The 21,829-nt window shown below is 39.8% G+C and overlaps 2 protein-coding genes and 1 long non-coding RNA gene across 3 annotated transcripts in view; 1 reads left to right on the top strand and 2 right to left on the bottom strand.

Annotated features, from left to right (window-relative positions):
* Window positions 1–338, bottom strand: part of USP53 (ubiquitin specific peptidase 53) — a 62,898-nt gene extending 62,560 nt beyond the window's left edge. The window contains exon 1 of the mRNA XM_074950795.1: window positions 53–338. The gene's annotated coding sequence lies outside the window, so the exon portion shown is untranslated. The remainder of the gene's footprint in view (window positions 1–52) is intronic.
* On the top strand, window positions 70–20,438 carry LOC141986370 (uncharacterized). The gene is made up of 3 exons (XR_012639262.1): window positions 70–473; window positions 18,671–18,749; window positions 20,394–20,438. It is a non-coding gene; the product is annotated as an uncharacterized LOC141986370 (long non-coding RNA).
* MYOZ2 (myozenin 2) overlaps window positions 12,231–21,829 on the bottom strand; it is a 31,282-nt gene continuing 21,683 nt past the window's right edge. The window contains exon 6 of the mRNA XM_074950799.1: window positions 12,231–15,601. Coding sequence (XP_074806900.1) covers window positions 15,370–15,601 — 232 coding nt within the window. The 3' untranslated portion in view covers window positions 12,231–15,369. The remainder of the gene's footprint in view (window positions 15,602–21,829) is intronic.

The following is a 21,829-nucleotide window of genomic DNA, read 5'->3' as shown; positions in this document are numbered from 1 at the left end:
GTTGCCGCTCGCCCACGCTCCGGCTGCAGACCCGCGGCTCCAGCGGTCTCACCTCCAGCCCCGGACAGCCCCGCACGCAGCACCCGTTTCTCCCGGCCCGGCCGCGACTCCGCTCCGGCTCCGCCCTTAGCTGGTAACTTTCTTCCAATGCTCCCCGGCTGGCGCGTGACCTCTTAGGTGGTTTGGCGGCGCGCGCCCGAGAGCCGGCGGCGCAAGGGGAGGCGGGGGGATGGTGGAGCGCGTCTCAATAGCCCGGATCGTCAACAACCACAGCGACCTCCGGCGCGCACCGCACGTGAGGAAGACGCGGTCTTCACAACCAGGGCGAGGAGGGGAGTTGAAAGCACCCTGACGGCGATTGGAAGAGCAGGGGAGTGACGTATACTGCGCCAAACCAATTAAAAAGTCGTGTCCCGCCTTAACCAGAGAGCGCCTGACGCGGGTGTCGATCAGCGGGGAGCAGCGCATGCGTGGTTAGTACTTGTGACTAAAAATGTACTAAATACTGTAGTGTGAAAATGGCAAGATTTGGCCACATTCCCTCTCCTGCCCCCTATATGTTTAGGCAGGTGGGGTCCAGAGGGTGGACTCTGCCCCCACCATCCGGGCAAAGGACTCTGTTTGGCTTGGAGAGGGCTTTGTTACTTATTAATACCACGGTAAAAGAGTCACTCACGATGGAGTGGCAGCGAAGGCAGACGTCCCTGCGGCCCCCCCCCCCCCCGCAGTCTGTCTAGACCAGAGCTGGTGATCCAGCCTTAAATCATTGATTGTCAATTAATTTGAGTTAACTAACACACTTGTAAATTCAAGCCTGGGCAAACCCTGTCTGTGTTCAAACGGGATCACAACTCTCCTCTACGTATAGCCACAAAGGCCTTCGTTGAGAAAGTTTTAATGGGTTTTACAGGTAATAACTCAGGTGATTGGAAGCACTTTACACCTCTCGGCTGTTGTTTCAAGGTATCTGCATACTTGATCTTCTCTTTAAAAGAAAAGGAGTTCTTGTGGCACCTTAGAGACTAACCAATTTATTTGAGCATAAGCTTTCGTGAGCTACAGCATCCGATGAAGTGAGCTGTAGCTCACGAAAGCTCACGCTCAAATAAATTGGTTAGTCTCTAAGGTGCCACAAGTCCTCCTCTTCTTTTTGCGAATACAGACTAACACGGCTGCCACTCTGAAACCTCTCTGAAAGCATGTATTCTTCTCAATTAGGGGTTGATACAAAATCCCATTGAAATGAAGGGGGATCTTTCCATTGACTGCAATGGAATTTAGTTCAAACGTTTAGTCACTAACTATCCTATACCTGTGGGATACCCAGAAATAATCACAATATCCCACGTGCAGTCAAATGAACAGCTTTTACTCTGATCCATAATGGATTGTTCAAAATACATGGGACAAAATAGCACTAGACTTGATTGCCTCCATATTGCAGAGTTAGCTCCTTTCTAATTTGCTGTCCAACAGGGTTCCTAGCTCTCTCTTAGCATTACTGCTTTCCCATTTTGTTCCCTTCCATTGGATATCTATGGTTTGGATTATTTCCCCACAGATAATTTTGTTATCTGTTCATATTTCTAGTTGCTATATTTTTCTGTCCTTGCTAGTATTTGGAACATCTCCTAGTTTAAGTATCATATGCATATTTAATTAGCATACCTTTTACTCCATCTTCTAGATCATTAATGAATATTTTAAATATTACCACACCCAACATCAATCCCTTAGAGTATACTATTAGACACTAAGTTGGTACATTATTCATTTTTCCATTATAAACTTTCATTCTGTATAACATTGTTCTCTTCCACACTAATCTGAATTAATTTTATGAGCAGTGTTAAAGAGGTACTGTCTCAAATACTTCACTATAATCCATAAATATTGCATCTACTATGTCTTATTTATCCATTTTGTTTATTTTATATAAAATAAAATCATTAAGCTTGTTTGCAAAATTCATTATTTATAAACCCACTCTACCTGTTGCTTTCCTTGGCGGTGATTATTTTATCTTAATATTTGTTCTGTTATTTTACTAGCGACAGAAGTAGAGCTGCTGGAAGTTTTCCAAATTTTAAGCTTTTTTACAATTTTTTAAATCCATTTTTGAACCAAATAATTTTTTGATGAAAACTTTCACCAACATTTTTCAGGTTTTTTGACTTCATCATAATTTCAAAATTTGGACGTGTTTAAAAACAGTAAAAAAAAAAAAAATCCACAACATTTTTACTAAATAGATAGAATTAGACACTATGATTAGAGCACCTTTAGATAGAAATTAGAATTACACCCAGTAACTACCAGCTTCACTATTCTTTCTTTTTATGATTAGTGCTACATTTGCTTTTCTTTAGTCTTCCAGTGTTTTCCCAGCTTTCTATGACTTTTCAAAATAATTGGAAAATTCAACAGCTAATTCCCTTAATATCTTAATATGCATATCATATTGGCAAGATTACTTATCTGTGTATTCCTTTACCAGCTGTTTCCTAATAGCTGCTTTTAGTTCCTATTTATCCAAGCTTATTTTCTTTATTTTTCTTGTTGAAGACAGATTTTAAAACAGAGTTCAACATCTCACCTTTTTTAAAACTCATTGTTAATTACATCTCTGCCATTACTTATTAATGTATCTAATATTGCTTTAGCACTTCTTTTTTCCTTTGATATATTTGTAAAAACCCTTCTTATTCCAGCTACCCCTTTGGCTAGCATCAATTTAGTGCTCAATTCCGCATTACTTCACTAGGATGCCACAAAGATTTGTGGATCCTAAAGCAGGATTAGGGAGGTTATTCTGAGTTTTTGCTTATCTTTTCCCTTTTCTCTGTGTATTCTTATTTTGTTGCTTCTTACTTTTTCCAGTACAAATTTGTTTTTAACTTCTGATCTTTGAGCTGTCCCTCATGAAGCCATATTGGCTTATACCCATTTCTTCTAGTCTTTCTTCACAGAGGAAATCTAGTCTGTTGCGTATTAATTATGGTATATTTTAAGATTCCCTGCCATTTTTCAGTCTGGAGAATTTTAATACAACTGTTGCACTATTCAGACTGAGAATGACACAAGTGGCATAGGAACCCTGAAAGGAACTAAAAAGAGAGGTTTTTTTAAAACTAGAATAAGTGGTAAAAACTCATAACAGTACTATAGGGATTAAAAGATTTTCTGCTGTAGTCGTTGTCAAGACATGAGCTGTAGCATATGTAATCAAGGGCTGTGGAAGAATGTGATCATGTTATTAGAATTGATGTTCATTTCTATAGAGTATAGGGATATTCACATCCTAGCAGAATGTTTAAAACAGTCGCAAAGTGATTGTTTTGTTCAAAGGGAAAGTTAAAATAGGAGGTATAGTTCCAAACTGGATGACTATGGGGAGCAATTAATTATGGCCCCAGTCTGGCAGGACATCCACACCATGTTTTCTTGGGAATTACGAGAGTAGATGGGATCTTAGAAATTAACAGCGGGGGGGGGGGGGGAAGAAGTAAGACACAGGGCCCAATACAAGTGTGGGGAGACCCTTAACATGTCGGAGGGTCTTTTCCCATATATTGGATGTTCAGAGAAGACCTGTTCAATCAAGGGCCATTCAAGTTTGGAAAAGATGTGTACCAAAAAGAGACCCCTGCCCTGGAAAGTTAGGGAGATACCAGGAGTCATTGCTATGTCTATTTCAATAGTGCCGATATCTTATTGCAAAAAAGTTTTTTGTTCAACTATTCAAATGGGTGTTTCTGTGCCTTTATATTCCCTCCAACATTATGCAGCTTACACAGTGGATGCACAAAACATTTTTCCATGATGAAGACATATTGGCCAGGTTTTAACAGGAACTGGGCTAGATCTTCTAAAATTCAATAAGCCAAGCATGCCTTTCAATTACTACTTGTTTTTATTTAACCTCCAATAGGCAATTTTTTAAACATCCTTTTTTCTTATGAAAATAGATACAAATAAACAATAACCAAAGTAGCTACAAATCTTTCCCCCTTTTCTATTGTGTAGAAGCCCTCTTGTGACAGAATTAATGCATTTCTTCTGAGGTGGGAGGGGATAAAGGAAAGAGCAGGATTTAAGGGGGCTGTGCAGTGCGGGAGAAATACCTACATGGCACAGAGACCAAGTCCCAGTGATCTTCCTGTGTGCTGCCACACCACATCTACTGTGTATATTCCAAATTGCATAGTGGAGATTACAGTGGCTGTGGAGTAGCTGGGGAGACTCTTCTCCATTTCCCACTGCATATTTCCCCAGTACAGTTAATGTACCATCACACTCAAAATTGCTGGTAAACCACTATGAAAGATAGTTTCAAATGAGTAGCCACAATGTGTTAGCCATAAACAATGTTTGAAGTATGTCAGGGTCTTCCGAAGCTGGGCCACTGTAAGCCATGAAGGATCACAGGCGTTATCTCATTAGGGGAGCTTTCACAGAGCATAAACACTCACCCCTTTTTTTCTTCTTCCTCACTTCACTCTAGACATAACAGCAAACACAAGGTAAACTTTGCTTTTCCTTTATTTGTTTCATCTACACTAAACATTGTTAATGTTTCTCCAGTTTATTTATCAACAGTGCTATAACTTCTCTGAAAATGCTAAGTGTAGTGCCAGGAGCAGTTTCCCTGAAGTCATCTAAAGTTTATTTATTTCCTATTTTCAAAGATGGATCCCTAAAGTTGGAGTCCTAAATCCATATTTGGGCCCCTAAATAAATGACTTGATTTTCATAAGTTCTGAGCAACCAGCTGTACCCATTGACTGCTGAGTGCACATCAGCCCCTTGTTTAGAAACTGAAATATAGAGTTGACAATCAAACCCTAGGGACCCATTCTTGAAAATCTTGGCCATGGGGTTTTCTGCAGGAAAATTTCACTGTTCAGTTTTGTTTCAATAACCTGTGGTGAAATGCATGCACCCACTTATGGACACCAAATATACACTCACAGACCTAATCTCAAACTGATGTCAGATCTAGGAACGGTTGATAGATACTGTATACTGTGCTATAAGAAGAGGATATGAGTGCTGTTGCCTTGTAGTACGCAAAGGTTGCCAAACTTACAGCAAGTTCTGGATGATTTGTGTTCCCTCCTATCAGAGAAACACACTGGTATCTGGCCTGGGGCAATTTCCTCCTGCTTATGTTTTCATTCTCAAACCAAAACTATGCTCCTTTTTCTATCCTGCTGCTTTCCACCTTCCTTCCCATGCTGTTTCTGCCCTCACCATTGTTATTGTTCACAAAAGACTATCTGGCAGAATGATAGACTGAAGTACCATGAAACATGATGAGCCTGTGATTTTTTCCTCAGACTCTTTGTGTTTTCCCTCACATTCTGGCTTCAGCATTGCTTTCTCCCCAGCCATCCCCCAATCAGTCAAATATATTTCAAACATTGCAGAGCTATAGCACAGAATAAGCACGTTCCAGTTTAGTTCAGAAATGAACACCTGCTGTAAGTGGTCAGCTTGCCCACCTTCTGCCTATTTGAACTAAATATTCTTGTTTATGTTTCCCTGAAAATATCTAAAGTGTTCTGATTAAGAACTCAAGGAATGACTCAGTGCTGGAATTTAGCTGTTAGAGTTACTGAAGGGGAAAAACACTTTCATTTAGTCTGACCTCCCGTAATGAGATAACACCTGTGATCCTTCATGGCTTACAGTGGCCCAACTTCAGAAGACCCTGACATACTTCAAACATTGTTTAGATGGCTTACACATTATTTCTGCTCATTTGAAACTGTCTTTCATAGTGGTTTACCAGTAATCTTGAGTGTGATGGTACTTGAACTGTATTGGGGAAATTGGCAGTGGGAAATGGAGAAGAGCCTCCCCAGCTACTCCACAGGCACTGGAATCTGCACTATGGGATTTGGAAGGGATGAATATAAACAGATGTGGTGTGGTAGCACACAGGGAGATCTCTGGGACCTGGTCTCTGTGCCATGTAGGGATTTCTCACTCCCTTCACAACCCCCTTAAAACCTGCTCATTCTTTTTCCCTCTCCCACCTCAAAGGAAATGCACTAATTCTGTTGCAAGAAGGCCTCTACACCCATAGAAAAGGGGGAAAGATTTGTAGCTACTTTGGTTATTGTTTATTTGTATCTATTTTCATAAGAAAAAAGAATGTTTAAAATATTGACTGTTGGAGGCTAAATAAAAACAAGTAACTTTTAGAAAATGCATTAAATTCTGTCTTTCAGAGACAGCAGTGTGAAAAAATTCCTGCATTAATAAGTCTGCTGGTACAATCATCTCCCAACTTGGCAGAGTTCAGAATGTTCTTTTTGCAACCCTTATTGAACATTTTGATCTCTACTTATTTTTGCAAGAATAACTGGCTCACTTCATTCTCTGCTACTTATACACTTACCGTGATTTAGGGATCTCAGAGCCTTTCACAAATATTATTGAATTTAGTCTCACAATATCCTTATGAGTTAGGGAAATATTATTATCCCAATATTACTAATGGGGGAATTGAGGCACAAACAGATTAAATGTCTTGCCCAAAATCAGCCTGTGACAGAGCCTGGGTTTCCTGACTCCAAACCTTATCCTTTAGTAACACAAGAACAGCCTTTCTCCTGTTATCCATTTTCTGTAAACTTTGTGTAGTAAGTGTAACTTTCATTTCAGGAAATAATGCCTGTGACTCATATGAGCTGATTTCTAACTTGATTTCTGTAGTATATAGTCATTAGGTATGGACATTGAGAGTGAAATCCTATCCCATTTTAGTCAATGGGGGTGCTATTCACAAAGATACTTAGGTGCCTAAGTCCCATTTTTAGGCAACACTGCAGTCCAAAAAACTGCTCAGATGCCACCTAATCCTGTAGGTGCCTTAACTCATTTGGTGCCCAAGTTTTTGCAGTAAAAGTTCCCTAGGCACTTATGTGAATGCCTCTGAGAATGCACTCTGGTGCCTCACTCTAGATGTCTGGACACGTATGTCCTGCCTAAACCCCAGAGCAATTCACAAACCAGGGAAGATAGGCATTCAGCCAGTAGTATGCAGGGGCCCAGTCAAGTTGGTGTGCTCAGAGAGACTACCTACCACATTTTACCCCGCTGGTAAGGTCATACAAAACAGATAGGAGTGGGGAGGGAAGGAGAACCTCCTTTATCACATTTGACCTAGAGCACAGATTACTCACTCAGAATGTGGAAACCTTCCAATTCAAGTTATCCTCCCCTCCACCTGATGAGAAGTGATTTGATGAGGGATCTTCACCTCACAGGTGAGTGCTGTAGCCATTAGGCAATGGAATAGTCTGATGTGGGTCTCCCTCAATCTCTCCTATTAAAGTTGTTCCACTTTAATTAAACAATTAAATATCAATTTGGCCAAAGAAAGTGTTAGAATGACTCTATAGCCTCGTGGTTAGGGCACTCATCTGAGAGGTTGCTGCTCCCTGTTCAAGTACTTTCTCCCCTCAAAAAAGAAAAAAGAAAAGGAGTACTTGTGGCACCTTAGAGACTAACCAGTTTATTTGAGCATGAGCTTTCGTGAGCTACAGCTCACTTCATCGGATGCATAGCATATCGTGGAAACTGCAGAAGACATTATATACACACATATATGTGTATAATATATGTATAATATGTATTATATATGTATACATATACATATACATTATATATGTATATTATGTATATGTATATGTATATTATGTACATGTATATTATGTACATGTATATGTATATTATACATATGTATATTACATATACATGTATACATATACATGTATATGTAATACATACATATACATGTGTATATATATATACATACATATATATGTATGTATATATATATGTATGTATTATATATGTATACATATATATGTATGTATATATGTATTATATATGTATAATATACATTATTATCTAATAAACGATGGTCACATCAACACCACCCTATACCAGAAACCTACTGACCGCTATTCCTACCTACATGCCTCCAGCTTTCACCCTGACCACACCACACGATCCATCGTCTACAGCCAAGCTCTGCGATACAACCGCATTTGCTCCAACCCCTCAGACAGAGACAAACACCTACAAGATCTCTATCAAGCATTCTTACAACTACAGTACCCACCTGCGGAAGTGAAGAAACAGATTGATAGAGCCAGAAGAGTTCCCAGAAGTCACCTACTACAGGACAGGCCTAACAAAGAAAATAACAGAACGCCACTAGCCGTCACCTTCAGCCCCCAACTAAAACCCCTCCAACGCGTTATTAAGGATCTACAACCTATCCTGAAGGATGACCCAACACTCTCACAAATCTTGGGAGAAAGGCCAGTCCTTGCCTACAGACAGCCCCCCAACCTGAAGCGAATACTCACCAACAACCACATACCACACAACAGAACCACTAACCCAGGAACCTATCCTTGCAACAAAGCCCGTTGCCAACTGTGCCCACATATCTATTCAAGGAACACCATCACAGGGCCTAACAACATCAGCCACACTATCAGAGGCTCGTTCACCTGCACATCCACCAATGTGATATATGCCATCATGTGCCAGCAATGCCCCTCTGCCATGTACATTGGTCAAACTGGACAGTCTCTACGTAAAAGAATAAATGGACACAAATCAGATGTTAAGAATTATAACATTCATAAACCAGTCGGAGAACACTTCAATCTCTCTGGTCACGCAATCACAGACATGAGGGTCGCTATCTTAAAGCAAAAAAACTTCAAATCCAGACTCCAGCGAGAAACTGCTGAATTGGAATTCATTTGCAAATTGGATACTATTAATTTGGGCTTGAATAGAGACTGGGAGTGGCTAAGTCATTATGCAAGGTAGCCTATCTCCCCTTGGTTTTTTCCTACAAACCCCCGCCCCCCCAAGACGTTCTGGTTAAACTTGGATTATTGCTGTGCACATTGTAAGATGAGCTATTGCCAGCAGGAGAGTGAGTTTGTGTGTGTGGTTTTTGGAGGGGGGTGTGTGTGTGTGGGGGGGTGGTGGTGAGAAAACCTGGATTAGTGCTGGAAATGACCCACCTTGATTATCATGCGCATTATAAAGAGAGGTTTCAAAGAGGGATGGGCTATTACCAGCAGGAGAGTGAGTTTGTATGTGTGTGTGTGGGGGGGGGGGAAGGGTGAGAACCTGGATTTGTGCTGGAAATGGCCCTCCTTGATGATCACTTTAGATAAGCTGTTACCAGCAGGACAGTGGGGTGGGAGGAAGTTTTGTTTCATGGTCTCTGTGTGTATATAATGTCTTCTGCAGTTTCCACGATATGCTATGCATCCGATGAAGTGAGCTGTAGCTCACGAAAGCTCATGCTCAAATAAACTGGTTAGTCTCTAAGGTGCCACAAGTACTCCTTTTCTTTTTTCTTTTTACGAATACAGACTAACACGGCTGTTACTCTGAAACCTTTCTCCCCTCAGGAGAAGGAGGGACTTGAACAGAGGGTTGCCCACATCCTGGGTTAGTACCCTACCCACTAGGCTAAAGTTCACCCTCCTTTTTCTCTGGCTGTTTTGTTTCAGCCCCACAAATGACTGAAATGCCTGTCATCCGTTGGTTCATGGATCAAAAACAGAAATAGGCACCTCCCTGCAGCCCAGACTTAGGTAGTTATCTTTGTGAGAGCTATGGGACTTAGCACACATCCTTCTGGTCAGCATCTTCCATTGGCTAGTTTTGGCAGCCCCTGCCTAGTATGCTGGCTTTGTGGATTGCATTCTAATGTGCCTATCTCTCCCCATTCATGGTATAGGAGTCTAGGCACCTTACTCAGGCTTTGTGGATTGCAGTATTGTTTCTGTGATTTTTTTCTAGATGCCTAAAAGGTAGGTGCTGCAATGCTCAGGGTTGCAATGCCTACATCCCTTTGTGGATCCTACCCTGGGAGTTTTGCTGCTGACATTTTATGTGGGTTAGAATCCCATCCATAATGTAGAAGGGTCCTTAATACTATGTCCAAATTTCACATCTGGATGCTCATAGTCACACTTAGCTGTATAAGTTTATAATGTACATTCCTAAGTACCCTCATCCAAATGAGGGATGTGGCTGTCTTATGGAGGAGTCCCCAATTGAAAATTGGACTTCTGATGTGTATTTCTTATGTGAGTTTGGTATAACAGCGTCTCTGATGTTAACAGCATTTAATTGACTGACCCATAACATTTTAACACCATGTTTCTCAAACTTTATCAGTGTTGCGTACATTTTAATACAGAAATTATCTTCTGGAGCATCTTCTGTCTCCCTCACAATATAATATCTCTGTGCCAACTACAACAACTACAGACATGGAAAATAATATTAGGAAATAATTTAACGTATAATGCCTTTCAACAAAATGTAGCCTCTGGAAATAATGAGGAGGAGCCAGCACCATGTGACCAGCCAACTTTCTGGGAACCACCAATAAGTGCTTCACAGGACTGCTTGTGATCTCTGGACCACAATTTGAGTAGCTCTGCCTTAACTTATATAGTATTTCATTTTCCATATACGTCTTTTATTATCCCTTTTCAAGGATAGTTTATCTTCATGTCCTAGGTATGTCTCAGAACACTTTGTGCAGGTTACTATGATGTGTCAGGAACGGCAGCAGCTGGTCATTAGGTTTTAGGCCGTACAAGAGCTGAGCTGGAAAAAAGTTCTTAGGTACCAAGAAATTTCCATACTGGTTCAGACCCATTGTCCATCTAATCCATAGTTCTGTCTCTGACAGTGGCTAGTACTGGCTGCTTTGGAGGAAGATGCAAAAAACACAAAAGTGAACAGTTATGGAATAACCTGCCTATTAAGAGAATTTCTTCCTCACCTCTGTTGGTGAATTTGTCCTTGTCATAACATATTCCTCTTTTTGTTGAATAATTCTGTTTTTTATTGTAGTTTCAATCAATCTACCTGAATTTTGGAGGAAGAATCAGGACAGTTTCCATCTTTACCAATGTACTCAGTCCAACTTCCTATATGGTTAGCCCTATTCCTTTATTCTCACAACATTAATTCTGCTCTTGGGCACATATTGGATTAAATAGTGGCATAAACTTCACTTACAAATATTGTTTGACATACTTGGTGATCTGATAGAAATAAACTACATGTAGAGTGAAATCCTGGCTCCACTGAAATCCATGGCAAAATTCCACTTGCCTTTAGTGGGGCCAGGAGTTCAATCCTTCATGTTTTGTTCTATCTTCAGATTAACCAGGTAATTTCTGCCTCTGAGATTTGCTCAAAATAAAATCCTATTAAATAAATTAAAGCACACATTATTGGGGTTAATATAATCTGGATTTATTTCCAAAAGAGTGAGATATTTGGATTATGAAGAAGAAGAACAATCAGACAGATTGACACAATCAGGACCTCTGAGAAGTGTATATGTAATTAGGGAACTTTACATCAAAGTACAGGATAAACATGAGAACTTCTTCAGTATAACATTTCTTTCTAAAGGCAGATACTTGGTAACCTAAGACTGTAATATGGGAGGCACATTCTCATTTCCTGGAACCAGCTATCAAAGACACTCTTTATGCAGCAACTAGAAGAACAAATTGGCTAAAGATCTTGTTGAAACAGGGAGGAAGACCACATGGATTTAAGGCTAGCTTTCTTTCCAACACATAGATGCTGCCATCTCCAACTCCACCTCTGTACAAACAACATCATAGTTACAGCTGATACCTGCATATCCTCAGCCTTATATAGCTATTGGAGGCCATGAACCGTGACTTTTCTTGACATTTGTTCTGGATAAATAGGAGTACATTGCATTTATCTTTTGAGGACTTTTACTCTATGGAGTTTCTCATCCATGTACTCCCCTTCCACTTGATTTTGCTTACTCTAGTAGGAGGAGAATATCACACAAAATATATTGCATAATTTGAAAAATTGAGGACCTAGTTTTCATTTATACTAAGGCTCCTTTACACATTCTGGCAATGGAAATGTTTACCGGAGCAGTGTAAAGGTGCCCTTCGTAAATGAGAACAAAGCACAGAAAATTTTAGGGACAAGAAATGACCTTCTAGCTCAATATACATATAAAGGACTTCTGGCCTTTTCAAAATGTGCCCTGACTTTCTCTACCTTCGTGCATTTTTATCATACCCTACTATCCTCTTCTTTACTGGAAACAAATATAAGTGTCTCATGGACTCATTTGTACTCTGCTTCAGTCACCTTTGCTGGTAAATTATTCCTTAAGGTTGTTTACCTATGCATAAAACAGCTGTACCTCAGTTTCCCATTTAATCCATTTTCTCAGTCATGTTTCTTAGTTTTAGAAGAACCAATGTTTTAAAAAAAAAAAGTTTCTCTTGACTTTGCCAGTCCCTGGAAACTTTTATTCTGTCACGTCAAGGCCATCTTTTTATCAGCAAGGATAAACCCAAATCCTTACTCTTGAATCATGAATTAGACTGTTCAGCATTGCCCTTCTCTACATATCCAAAGACAATAATATATTTCCAGTGGTATTGTAACTGCATGGAGTATCCCAATGGCATCTTGCAAGTGCCTCACAAAGTAAATGCCCAATCCAAAACCCATTGAGGTCAATGGAAAGGCCCTAAATTTCCAATCCTGCAAATTGAAGCTCCCTGAGTGGACCTTTACACAGGTACAGAGTTTTGTGTACTTTAGTGGAACTCTGCATAGTAAAGGTGGATCAAGCAGATCATCTTGCACATTTGAGACCTAGCATAGTATGATTTGGAGTGGGAGGGGTCTGCTGCCTCACTGTAGTGCTTAATGAAGACTCTACCTATGCCAATGGGAGAGCTTCTTCCATCAGCGTAGGTACTCCAACTCTATGGGAGGTGGTAGCTATGTCAACAGGAGAAGCCACTGGCAGTTAGGTCAGTATACATCACTCAGGGCTGTGGATAGTTATACCAACATAAATTTGTAGTGTAGTCTAATCTGCAAATCCTTTTCTTGATTAAAATGCTGGATTATTCTGTTATTTATCTCATATTCCCCTGACTTGATCCATGCTCACAGAGTAGTTTTTTGCAATTTGATGCATTGAAATGTTTGTCATCTGCTGGCTCAATCATGAAACAATTCTGATCCCTTTGAATCTGGCTGTAAAGCTCCTCATTATTTACTTTACCTCTAGTCTTTTTGTGACACCTGCAGAATTGGGGAGCTCCTATTTAGTATCATTACCCATATCATTTTATATGTTAACAACAATAAATATCCTAAAACTGACTCCTGTGCTGGATGGGGTTAAATTTTGAAAAGCGCTAAGGCCCAACCTCTGTTTCGTAGGTGCAATTGACACCTGTACAATTTATGTTCAATCTTGTGCTCCAAAATCAATTGCAGGTGAGAAATCAGAGAATTTGTGCCACTAACTACCTGACTTGAACCACAATTCAATTGCCTGTGCAATTTTTGCAGGTACAAATTACAACCACAAAAGTGGAGGGTAGGCTTCAACTCATTTGGAAATGTACCTCCATGACCTCCTTCCAGTGTTAAAACTATTCACCTATGATTACTGTTTAACTCTCTTAAGCCTTTCGATCTCCCCATTTTACTTCTTATTCTATGACTCTTTACCTCAGTCACATCTGATCCTTGCTGAATCACTCACTTTTCTAGCTGAACCCATTATGGATCAATACCATCAGTTAGAGAAATGCCTTTGAAAAAGTAGTGTCTTGATGCATTTCATTTGTCTAGCCATTGTTACGTCATATAGGCTATGGCTACACTACAGCTTATGTCAACAAAACTTATGTTGCTCAGGGGTGTGTATTAGCCACCCCCTTGAGAGGCATAACTGACTTAAGCGCTGGTGTGGACAGTGCTATGTTGGCGGAAGAGCTTCTCTGCTTGCGGGGACTAGGGTAATTAAGCTGATGGGAGAGCTCTCTCCTGTTGGCTTAGAGTGGCTACACTGGAGAGGTTACAGCAGAGTAGCAGCATAGGAGCAGCTGTAAACTCTCTATTTTAGCCATAGCTGTAGGGTGGGGTTTAATTGTGATCTAAAGTTTGGGATTGCATTTAGTTGTGGATCTTGTAAAACTTTATACACCTCCGCTCGTTTCACAAGAAAAACAGGCATATGAATGTGTATATTTGTGATCAGAAAGTTAACGTGAGTCACATGCATCATGAGCCCCTTAAGAATGGATTCAGTACACATTAAAAGAGAGCTTTCACAGCCTATTCCCCCAAACTAACATTCTTCATTCAAAATGTAATGTTACCATATTGTGTATTTAAAAATATAACATGCAAATGTTGTATCCTTCCCAAACAAACGATAAAATTAATGAAAAATCAGTTATTACTTTGATGTCTTGCCTCTTATTAAAAATGTGGTTGTAATCTGAAAGACACTGTAAAAATGGCACCTTCTTATTTAGTTTATCAGCTTCTGTTCAGCCTAATCCTTCACTTTCCTAATACAGCGGGGCTTACTACTGTACAACATGCAAGAAAATTCTGTAGTAAGCCCCAATTCTAGTCTGTAATCTGGACAGAAGAAAAACCACTTATGCAAATATACGTTATGGCTATTGAAGGGCTAGGGAAGCATTGCTCAAGCAGGGTACTCATTTGATATAATGACCTATCTCATTTTATTAGTACTTGTTTGGCATAAGTACTTCACTCATTCAGGTCTTTGCAGTTGTGAATAACAGAGCCACCTCAAACTCATGTAGATATAACCTTTGTACCTCACCATACCATTCTATAGTCTCTCTTTCTTATAACTATATCTACTGTATACTTTCTACACGCGTCTAGCTAAACTTACTATTGGTGGTGATACAAGAGTCAGCAAAAACATAAGTGATAAGCCTGCTCTCATTGAAGAGCTTTAACCTCATAGGGAACAAGATTGGAACCCAATCTTCATTTCCAAATCCCAGGATAAGCAGGCAGTACTGACAGTATATTGAACAAATCTGACATGGTATCGAGAGGATCTGCTAGGACCAGAATAGAAATGGAATGCCATGATGTCAGTCATTTTTTCCTCATCACAACTGCTCTTAATGTGGCAATGCAAAGGTTTGAAACAACATTAAGGTTTCATTAAAGAATAAAAGTGAAAAAAGTAAAATGTATAGACAGACAAAAGTCAAAAGTGTGTCAGTGAATAGTTGCCAAATTATTTTATTTATATTAGGTCTGTAGATGAAATTAAACTCATGAAAAGGGATACTGTATCAGAAGTTATTAGTTAAACTCCAGCTACCAAGGGAGGTTGTTGCAAGGAGCATCTATTAAAAGTCAAAATAATTACACGTTGATTTTTATGGTCAACTTTCAGCATTTTGTATCAAATATAAAACAGCTTCCTTTTCACAGGTCATCCGTTTCTGGAACAGTGTTGGAATCCGAAGGCTGGATGAACACTATGGGAATATTCTCAGACGTCCATCCCTTAGGAGTCCTGTTGAAGGACCTCCTGGTAGAAAGAGGGTTAGCGAGGATCATGAACCTGGGATCATTTAGCAGCAGTAGATTAAAATCTGGTACCTTGAATTTAACCAGCTTTGATGCTCTCTCAAAACCACCAAATGGAGTGGCAACTCTGTAAAGATGGGGGGGGGGGGCGGAAGAAATAAAAGTGAAATGTGATTTTAACAATACCCATTTTTCTTTTGCCCCAAGAGCTGAAAAAGAATAATCATCTGTTTTTTGTTTTGATTTGGTTTGATTTGTTATGACATTTTTTCAGTACAGTAATATGATTCCTAGCTTTCTGAGATCTCTTGAAAAACTTTTGGAAAAGCCATATGTTGATTATTTTTCTGGCAAATTCTCTTCAATGCCCTTCTTTTGTTCCCTTTTACATACATGTTTTTATTCTCGGCCTCTCTCATAGTCATAGTTACCCAATATTTGGATGGAAAAATGATTGAACAATTGGTTGTAACAAAGTGAGTGCCTGATGATTGCTGATTTAGTCACTGAAGGTATTTTGTGAATGATAGGCCTGGTATATGCTCCAGCCTCTTTCCCTCCTATTTTGAGAGTCAGAACATATTGTCTTCTAGACATATTAAGGACCAGGTTCTACTGTCTTGTGCACTACAGACCTCAAGAAGGTGAATTAAAGAAGTAAGGGCCTGATTCTGATCTAACACCACTATAAATCAGAGGTAATGAAGTTGAAGTCAGTGGATTGACAACGTACGACCATATCTGCTCACAAGTGTTGTATTGATTTAACTAAATTGGTTTAGAAACTGGCTTAGTTAAATTGGTGAAAAAAAATGTTGTAATTGAAACCTACTCTCTGAAGAAGACTTTATGCCTCAAGGGCCCCACCTGGGTTATTTTTTTTGTAGAGGCTTGCAGAAACCCAGGCCGAATCTAGCCCATTATCTGCTGCCAGTATTTTTAATATTATTTAAAGGTACCGGTAAATGTTCCTGAGGTGATTAGCTTAACAAATCAAAAGATAAGAAACACTTAGCAAGCATATACAGTTAAATGAATTTGCAAATTCATTTAAAACAATATTTCCACATACAATTTGTGATTCTTTTTACTTGCAGACTCTTGGGCTGAGAGTTTTCTCTTAGCTGTTCCAGAACCCCATGTGTAAACAAACCTGACCAAACAGAAATAAATTGTACCAAATGTGGCCATACCTGTTGGTCAATCAAATAGTTTTCCTGGGATATATCTAGATTATGGCTAGTAAAGAAGCAATTTGTTAGCTGGACCTTGATTCTTGGTTGCCAGAAAACCATATAAGTAGTGGCACAGCCAAGTGAATTCCAGCTGAAAACAGAGACCTTTCAGTTGGCCCACTTGGTTTTCTGGGTTTGATACAGAGTAATAGATCCGTTGGTCTAGAGTTCCTGGGGCTACTGGTCCTCCAGTGCAGACCAAAACAAATAATTGAACACCAGCAGAAACCAAAAGAGAACAATTGAAGATTTTACTGGAATGTTAGCAGGCTATACATGGTAAAACAATACCCACTGCGAGATGAGCAAACTCCAAGATTCAACAAAAAAAAACCATAGGGAAGTATCTACTATAGACCAGACTGCTCTATGTGGTGCATAGAGATTGCTCACTAAAATTTTGCAGTTCAGTACATAGAATCCTTGAACTGGAAGGGACCTTGAGAGGTCATCTAGTCCAGTCCCCTGCACTCGTGGCAGGACTTAGTATTATCTAGACCAGTCCTGACAGGTGTTTGTCTAACCTGCTCTTAAATATCTCCAAAGATTCCTAGGCAATTTATTCCAGTGCTTAACCACCCTGACAGTTAGGAAATTTTTCCTAATGTCCAACCTAAACCTCCCTTGCTGCAATTTAAGCCCATTCCATATCCTCAGAAGTTAAGAAGAACAATTTTTCTCCCTCCTCCTTGTAACAACCTTTTATGTACTTGAAAACTGGTATCATGTCCCCTCAGTCTTCTCTTTTTCCAGACTAAACAAACCCAGTTATTTCAATCTTTCCTTAGAGGTCATGTTTTCTAGACCTTTAATCATTTTTGTTGCTCTTCTCTGGACTTTTTCCAATTTGTCCACATCCTTCCTGAAATATGGCACCCAGAATGGGACACAATACTCCAGTTGAGGCCTAATCAGCGTGGAGTAGAGCAGAAGAATTACTTTTCGTGTTCTTGCTTACAATGCTCCTGCTAATAAAGCCCAGAAGGATGTTCACTTTTTTTGCAACAGCTTTACACTGTTGACTCATATTTAGCTTGTGGTCCACTTTGACCCCTAGATCCCTTTCCACAGTACTCCTTCCTAGGCAGTCATTTCCCCATTTTATATGTGTACAACTGATTGTTCCTTCCTAAATGGAGTACTTTGCATTTGTCCTTTTTTACTTCAGACCATTTCTCCAGTTTGTCCAGATCATTTTGAATTTTAATCTTATCCTCCAAAGCACTTGCAACCCCTTCCAGCTTGGTATCATCCGCAAACTTTAAGTGTACTCTGTGGGCCATTATCTAAATCATTGATGAAGATATTGAACATAACTAGACTGAGAACTGATCCCTGCAGGACCCCACTCATTATGCCCTTCCAGCATGACTGTAAACCCTGATAACTAGTTTCTGGAGATGGTTTTCCAACTGGTTTTTGCACCCATCTTATAGTAGCTCCATCTACATTGCATTTCTCTAGTTTGTTTATGAGAAGGTCATGCAAGACCATATCAGAAGCTTTACTAAAGTCAAGATATACCATGTTTACCACTTTCCCCCCATCCACAATGCTTGTTACCCTGTCAAAGAAAGCTATCGGGTTGGTTTGACACGATTTGTTTTTGACAAATCCATGCTGACTGTTATTTATCACCTTATTATCTTCTAGATGTTTGCAAATTGATTGCTTAATTATTTGCTCCATTATCTTTCCGGGTACAGAAGTTAAGCTGACTGGTCTGTAATTCCCTGGGTTGTCCTTATTCCCCTTTTTATCAATTGGCACTATATTTGCCCTTTTCTAGTCTGCTGGAATCTCTCCCGTCTTCCATGACTTTACAAAGATAATCAATAATGGCTTAAATATCTCCTCAGTCAGCTCCTTGAGTATTCTAGGATGCATTTAATCAGGCCGTGGTGACTTGAAGACATCTAATTTGTCCAAGTAATTTTTAACTTGTTGTTTTCCTATTTTAGCCTTTTCTGATTCTACCTCATTTTCACATCATTCCAAGAAGAGCCAACTCTGGTTCCAAAAATTGATCCTGGCAAGGTGGTAAGTGCCTCATAAAAGGTTCTGATCACCCACACTCCATGGGAATGGAGGGTGGTTTTTGGATCAGGCTCCAAAGCTACATCTTCTGACACATAAAGGACCAGATTTTGTAGCAGCAGCCGCTTAACGCACCAGATTCTCTTTGAAATCAATGGGAGTTCTTCACACAGTGACTGTCTAAGTGAGCCTGGAAATTTTTCTTCCAGGTTACACATGACAAATTCTATACTGTACCTTACTGATTAAAAATAATTACTTTATAATCAGCACAGAGTGAGTGCAGTGACCTACATGTTATTGGAAAATAACGATCATTTTAATTGCTGCTCTAATTAAGATGTCTATTCTCGTGGTAGTGTTCATGTAATCTTTAATGTTTATGGATTTGTAAGTTAACAAAAGGATAATCAACGTTAATTTTTGTGTTTGTGTTTCAATATTATTATTATAGTATTTTATATCATGAAATAATTGTTTCCCTGTATAATTCTGTCTATATGTAGACCACATAGGAATAGATAACACATTCAAATTTAAAGGAGTACTTGTGGCACCTTAGAGGCTAACCAATTTATTTGAGCATAAGCTTTCGTGAGCAACAGCTCACTTCATCGGATGCATACTGTGGAAAGTACAGAAGATCTTTTTATACACACAGAGCATGAAAAAATGGGTGTTTACCACTACAAAAGGTTTTCTCTCCCCCCACCCCACTCTCCTGCTGGTAATAGCTTATCTAAAGTGATCACTCTCCTTACAATGTGTATGATAATCAAGTTGGGCCATTTCCAGCACAAATCCAGGTTTTTCCCCCCCTCCTCCCCACAAACCCACTCTCCTGACATTCAAATTTGTATGTTTTATGAAAATCCACTAAATATCTTTTGAACTTACAAAAAAAGAATAACTGCTATACAAAAGCTGGCCTCGCTGGCTTATGCATTAACACATACCTGTGTGCTATGCAGAAATACACGATGCACTGCATGAAAGAGAGTGCAGTAATCAGCTAATAAATGTTAATTCATCCTTCATGGCATCAGTACATTTTCCTGTGAGAAATAACTTGGATGACGACAAGGTGCTGTAATACCCTGCACTGTTTGGAAACTAAGCAAATAATCTGAGCTCTGATTCATGGTCTGTAACCCAAAACCAGTGCCTAAAAAATTCCGAATAGTCATTGCACAATATAGGAGAAAGAATGATGGTTCCAGGTACTGGCAGCAGGAAGTCTAGGGGGTGGTTTAATATTCACTTTGCATATTCCTAAAAAGTTGATGCATGATTTAAAAACATCATGGCACATACGCGTATTTTTTAGCCCCGGCTCTATATGTGCACACTATTTTTTTCCTCATTTTTAAAATCATTATTAAATTGTCCCTATAAAGGAGAGAATTTTTATCTGAAATTTTTGGAGGTTAACAGATTGAGAGAGAAAGTTTTTAACTATACTGGTTTAGCTGCTATAGTTATATAATTAAAGTAGTAAAAAAAAAAATCTTCATTTGCCAAGAGTTCTTTAAAAATGTGAATAACATTTCCTAAACATTCTGCTAAGAGCTGTGCAGAGACCTGCCCCTGACACACCCACACACTCTGGAGAAAGTAGGACTCAAGTGATATCGCCTCACCCACCAGGATGCCTTGGGGAAAAACTGAAGAGGATTGGAACCATGCGGAGACACCATTGGGTAGGACCATCTGAAGAAGCGGCCAAAGCAGGAACCTTTGGACATTTCTAGAGACCTTTCTACAGTTTCCACTGGACTTTCTCTTGCATGTGCTGATTGGCTGTTTCTTCCAACCCTCTCCTTCCCCTCCCTCACAGTCTCTTCACCTCAGCTTCATTCCCTCTTACCTTCTTCTCCCAGTCCCTATGCTCTCCCCCTCGCCTCCTTCTCTTCAATGTCCCCACTCCCTTTACTTTCCTTTTAATTTAACCGTTTCCCTCCTAACTAAACCCAGTCATAAAAAATATATAAATCATGGCACTAACAAAATGTTTGCTGCTGTCTGCTTGTGTGTTATACACTTTCCCCTGTCCTATGTCTATCTTGTCTATTTAGATTGTAAGCAATTTTGGGACACAGACTGCCTGCTAGACTGCGCTAAGACAGTGCCTGCCTCTTGCAAGTTGAGGGCACTCGACACTTGGCAGGAGACACTTAGCATTTTGTAGGATCGGATCCAGGGTTTGTAAATCAATAAAGCAAAGCACTAGCCAGCTAGACTGGATTCCTTAGTGTTTTGGAAGCAATAGATTGGGACGGGAGAGGCCTGAGCAAGGACTGATCTAGTTGGAGAGGAAGAACCAGTCAAACCTGCTTGTTGTCAGATGCAGGCATGCTGCAGTGCTTTATTTGTCACCTATAATTCTATTTTTGACATTTTTCTCCACTGGAAAGAGAGTGGAAGGAAGGGATTACATTAATTTCCTATTATAAACTAATTAGCAAAAAGAATTCACACTGGCTTTTCCATACTGATTCTTGGATAGATTCTTCCAGGCTGACATTCTTACTTTTGTGCCAGTTAATTTTCCTTGTGCCCCCTGGGACACATCTCTAAAGGAAAGCAAGTGGTTTTGCCATTTCCTATAATGTGTCCATTAGAGTAGGGTACCTCTAATTTTCACCAGGAGCTCCCCAGGTTCCTTACCAGCAGAGTCTGCTCAAGGTATTCTCTGAGCCAGTGTATTCTGGTCACCCTGACCATGCAGTCTACTCCATACCACAAATATTTTAGATTGCACTGACGATCTGTAAGCCCTTTGCAGGGAGGCAGGCGACTTCAGCTGCTTTTTGCTGCCACAACCTCCTCCTTGGTGGATTTACCAGTGCTGCCAGGCTCCTGTTGTGTAAACCCAACCCCAAATCAGACCATTAGCTGTATTAATTCCTGAGATCTGATCCTGCTCCCATTAGAGTCAATGGTTAAACTCCCATTGATGTGTGGTCAAGATTGAGCCCTCTATTGCTGGAAGGGGCAAATGACACATTTCCGCACAAAAAAGTTCTGAATCCTTTTCTAGCTTCAGTACACCTCTAAAATAATCCTGATTTAAAGTCATCTAT

Source organism: Natator depressus, chromosome 4 (assembly GCF_965152275.1).
Source record: "Natator depressus isolate rNatDep1 chromosome 4, rNatDep2.hap1, whole genome shotgun sequence".
NCBI classification, from domain to species: domain Eukaryota; kingdom Metazoa; phylum Chordata; order Testudines; family Cheloniidae; genus Natator; species Natator depressus.
Note: the sequence above shows the minus strand (reverse complement) of the source record. Positions and strands in the feature narration are given on the sequence as shown.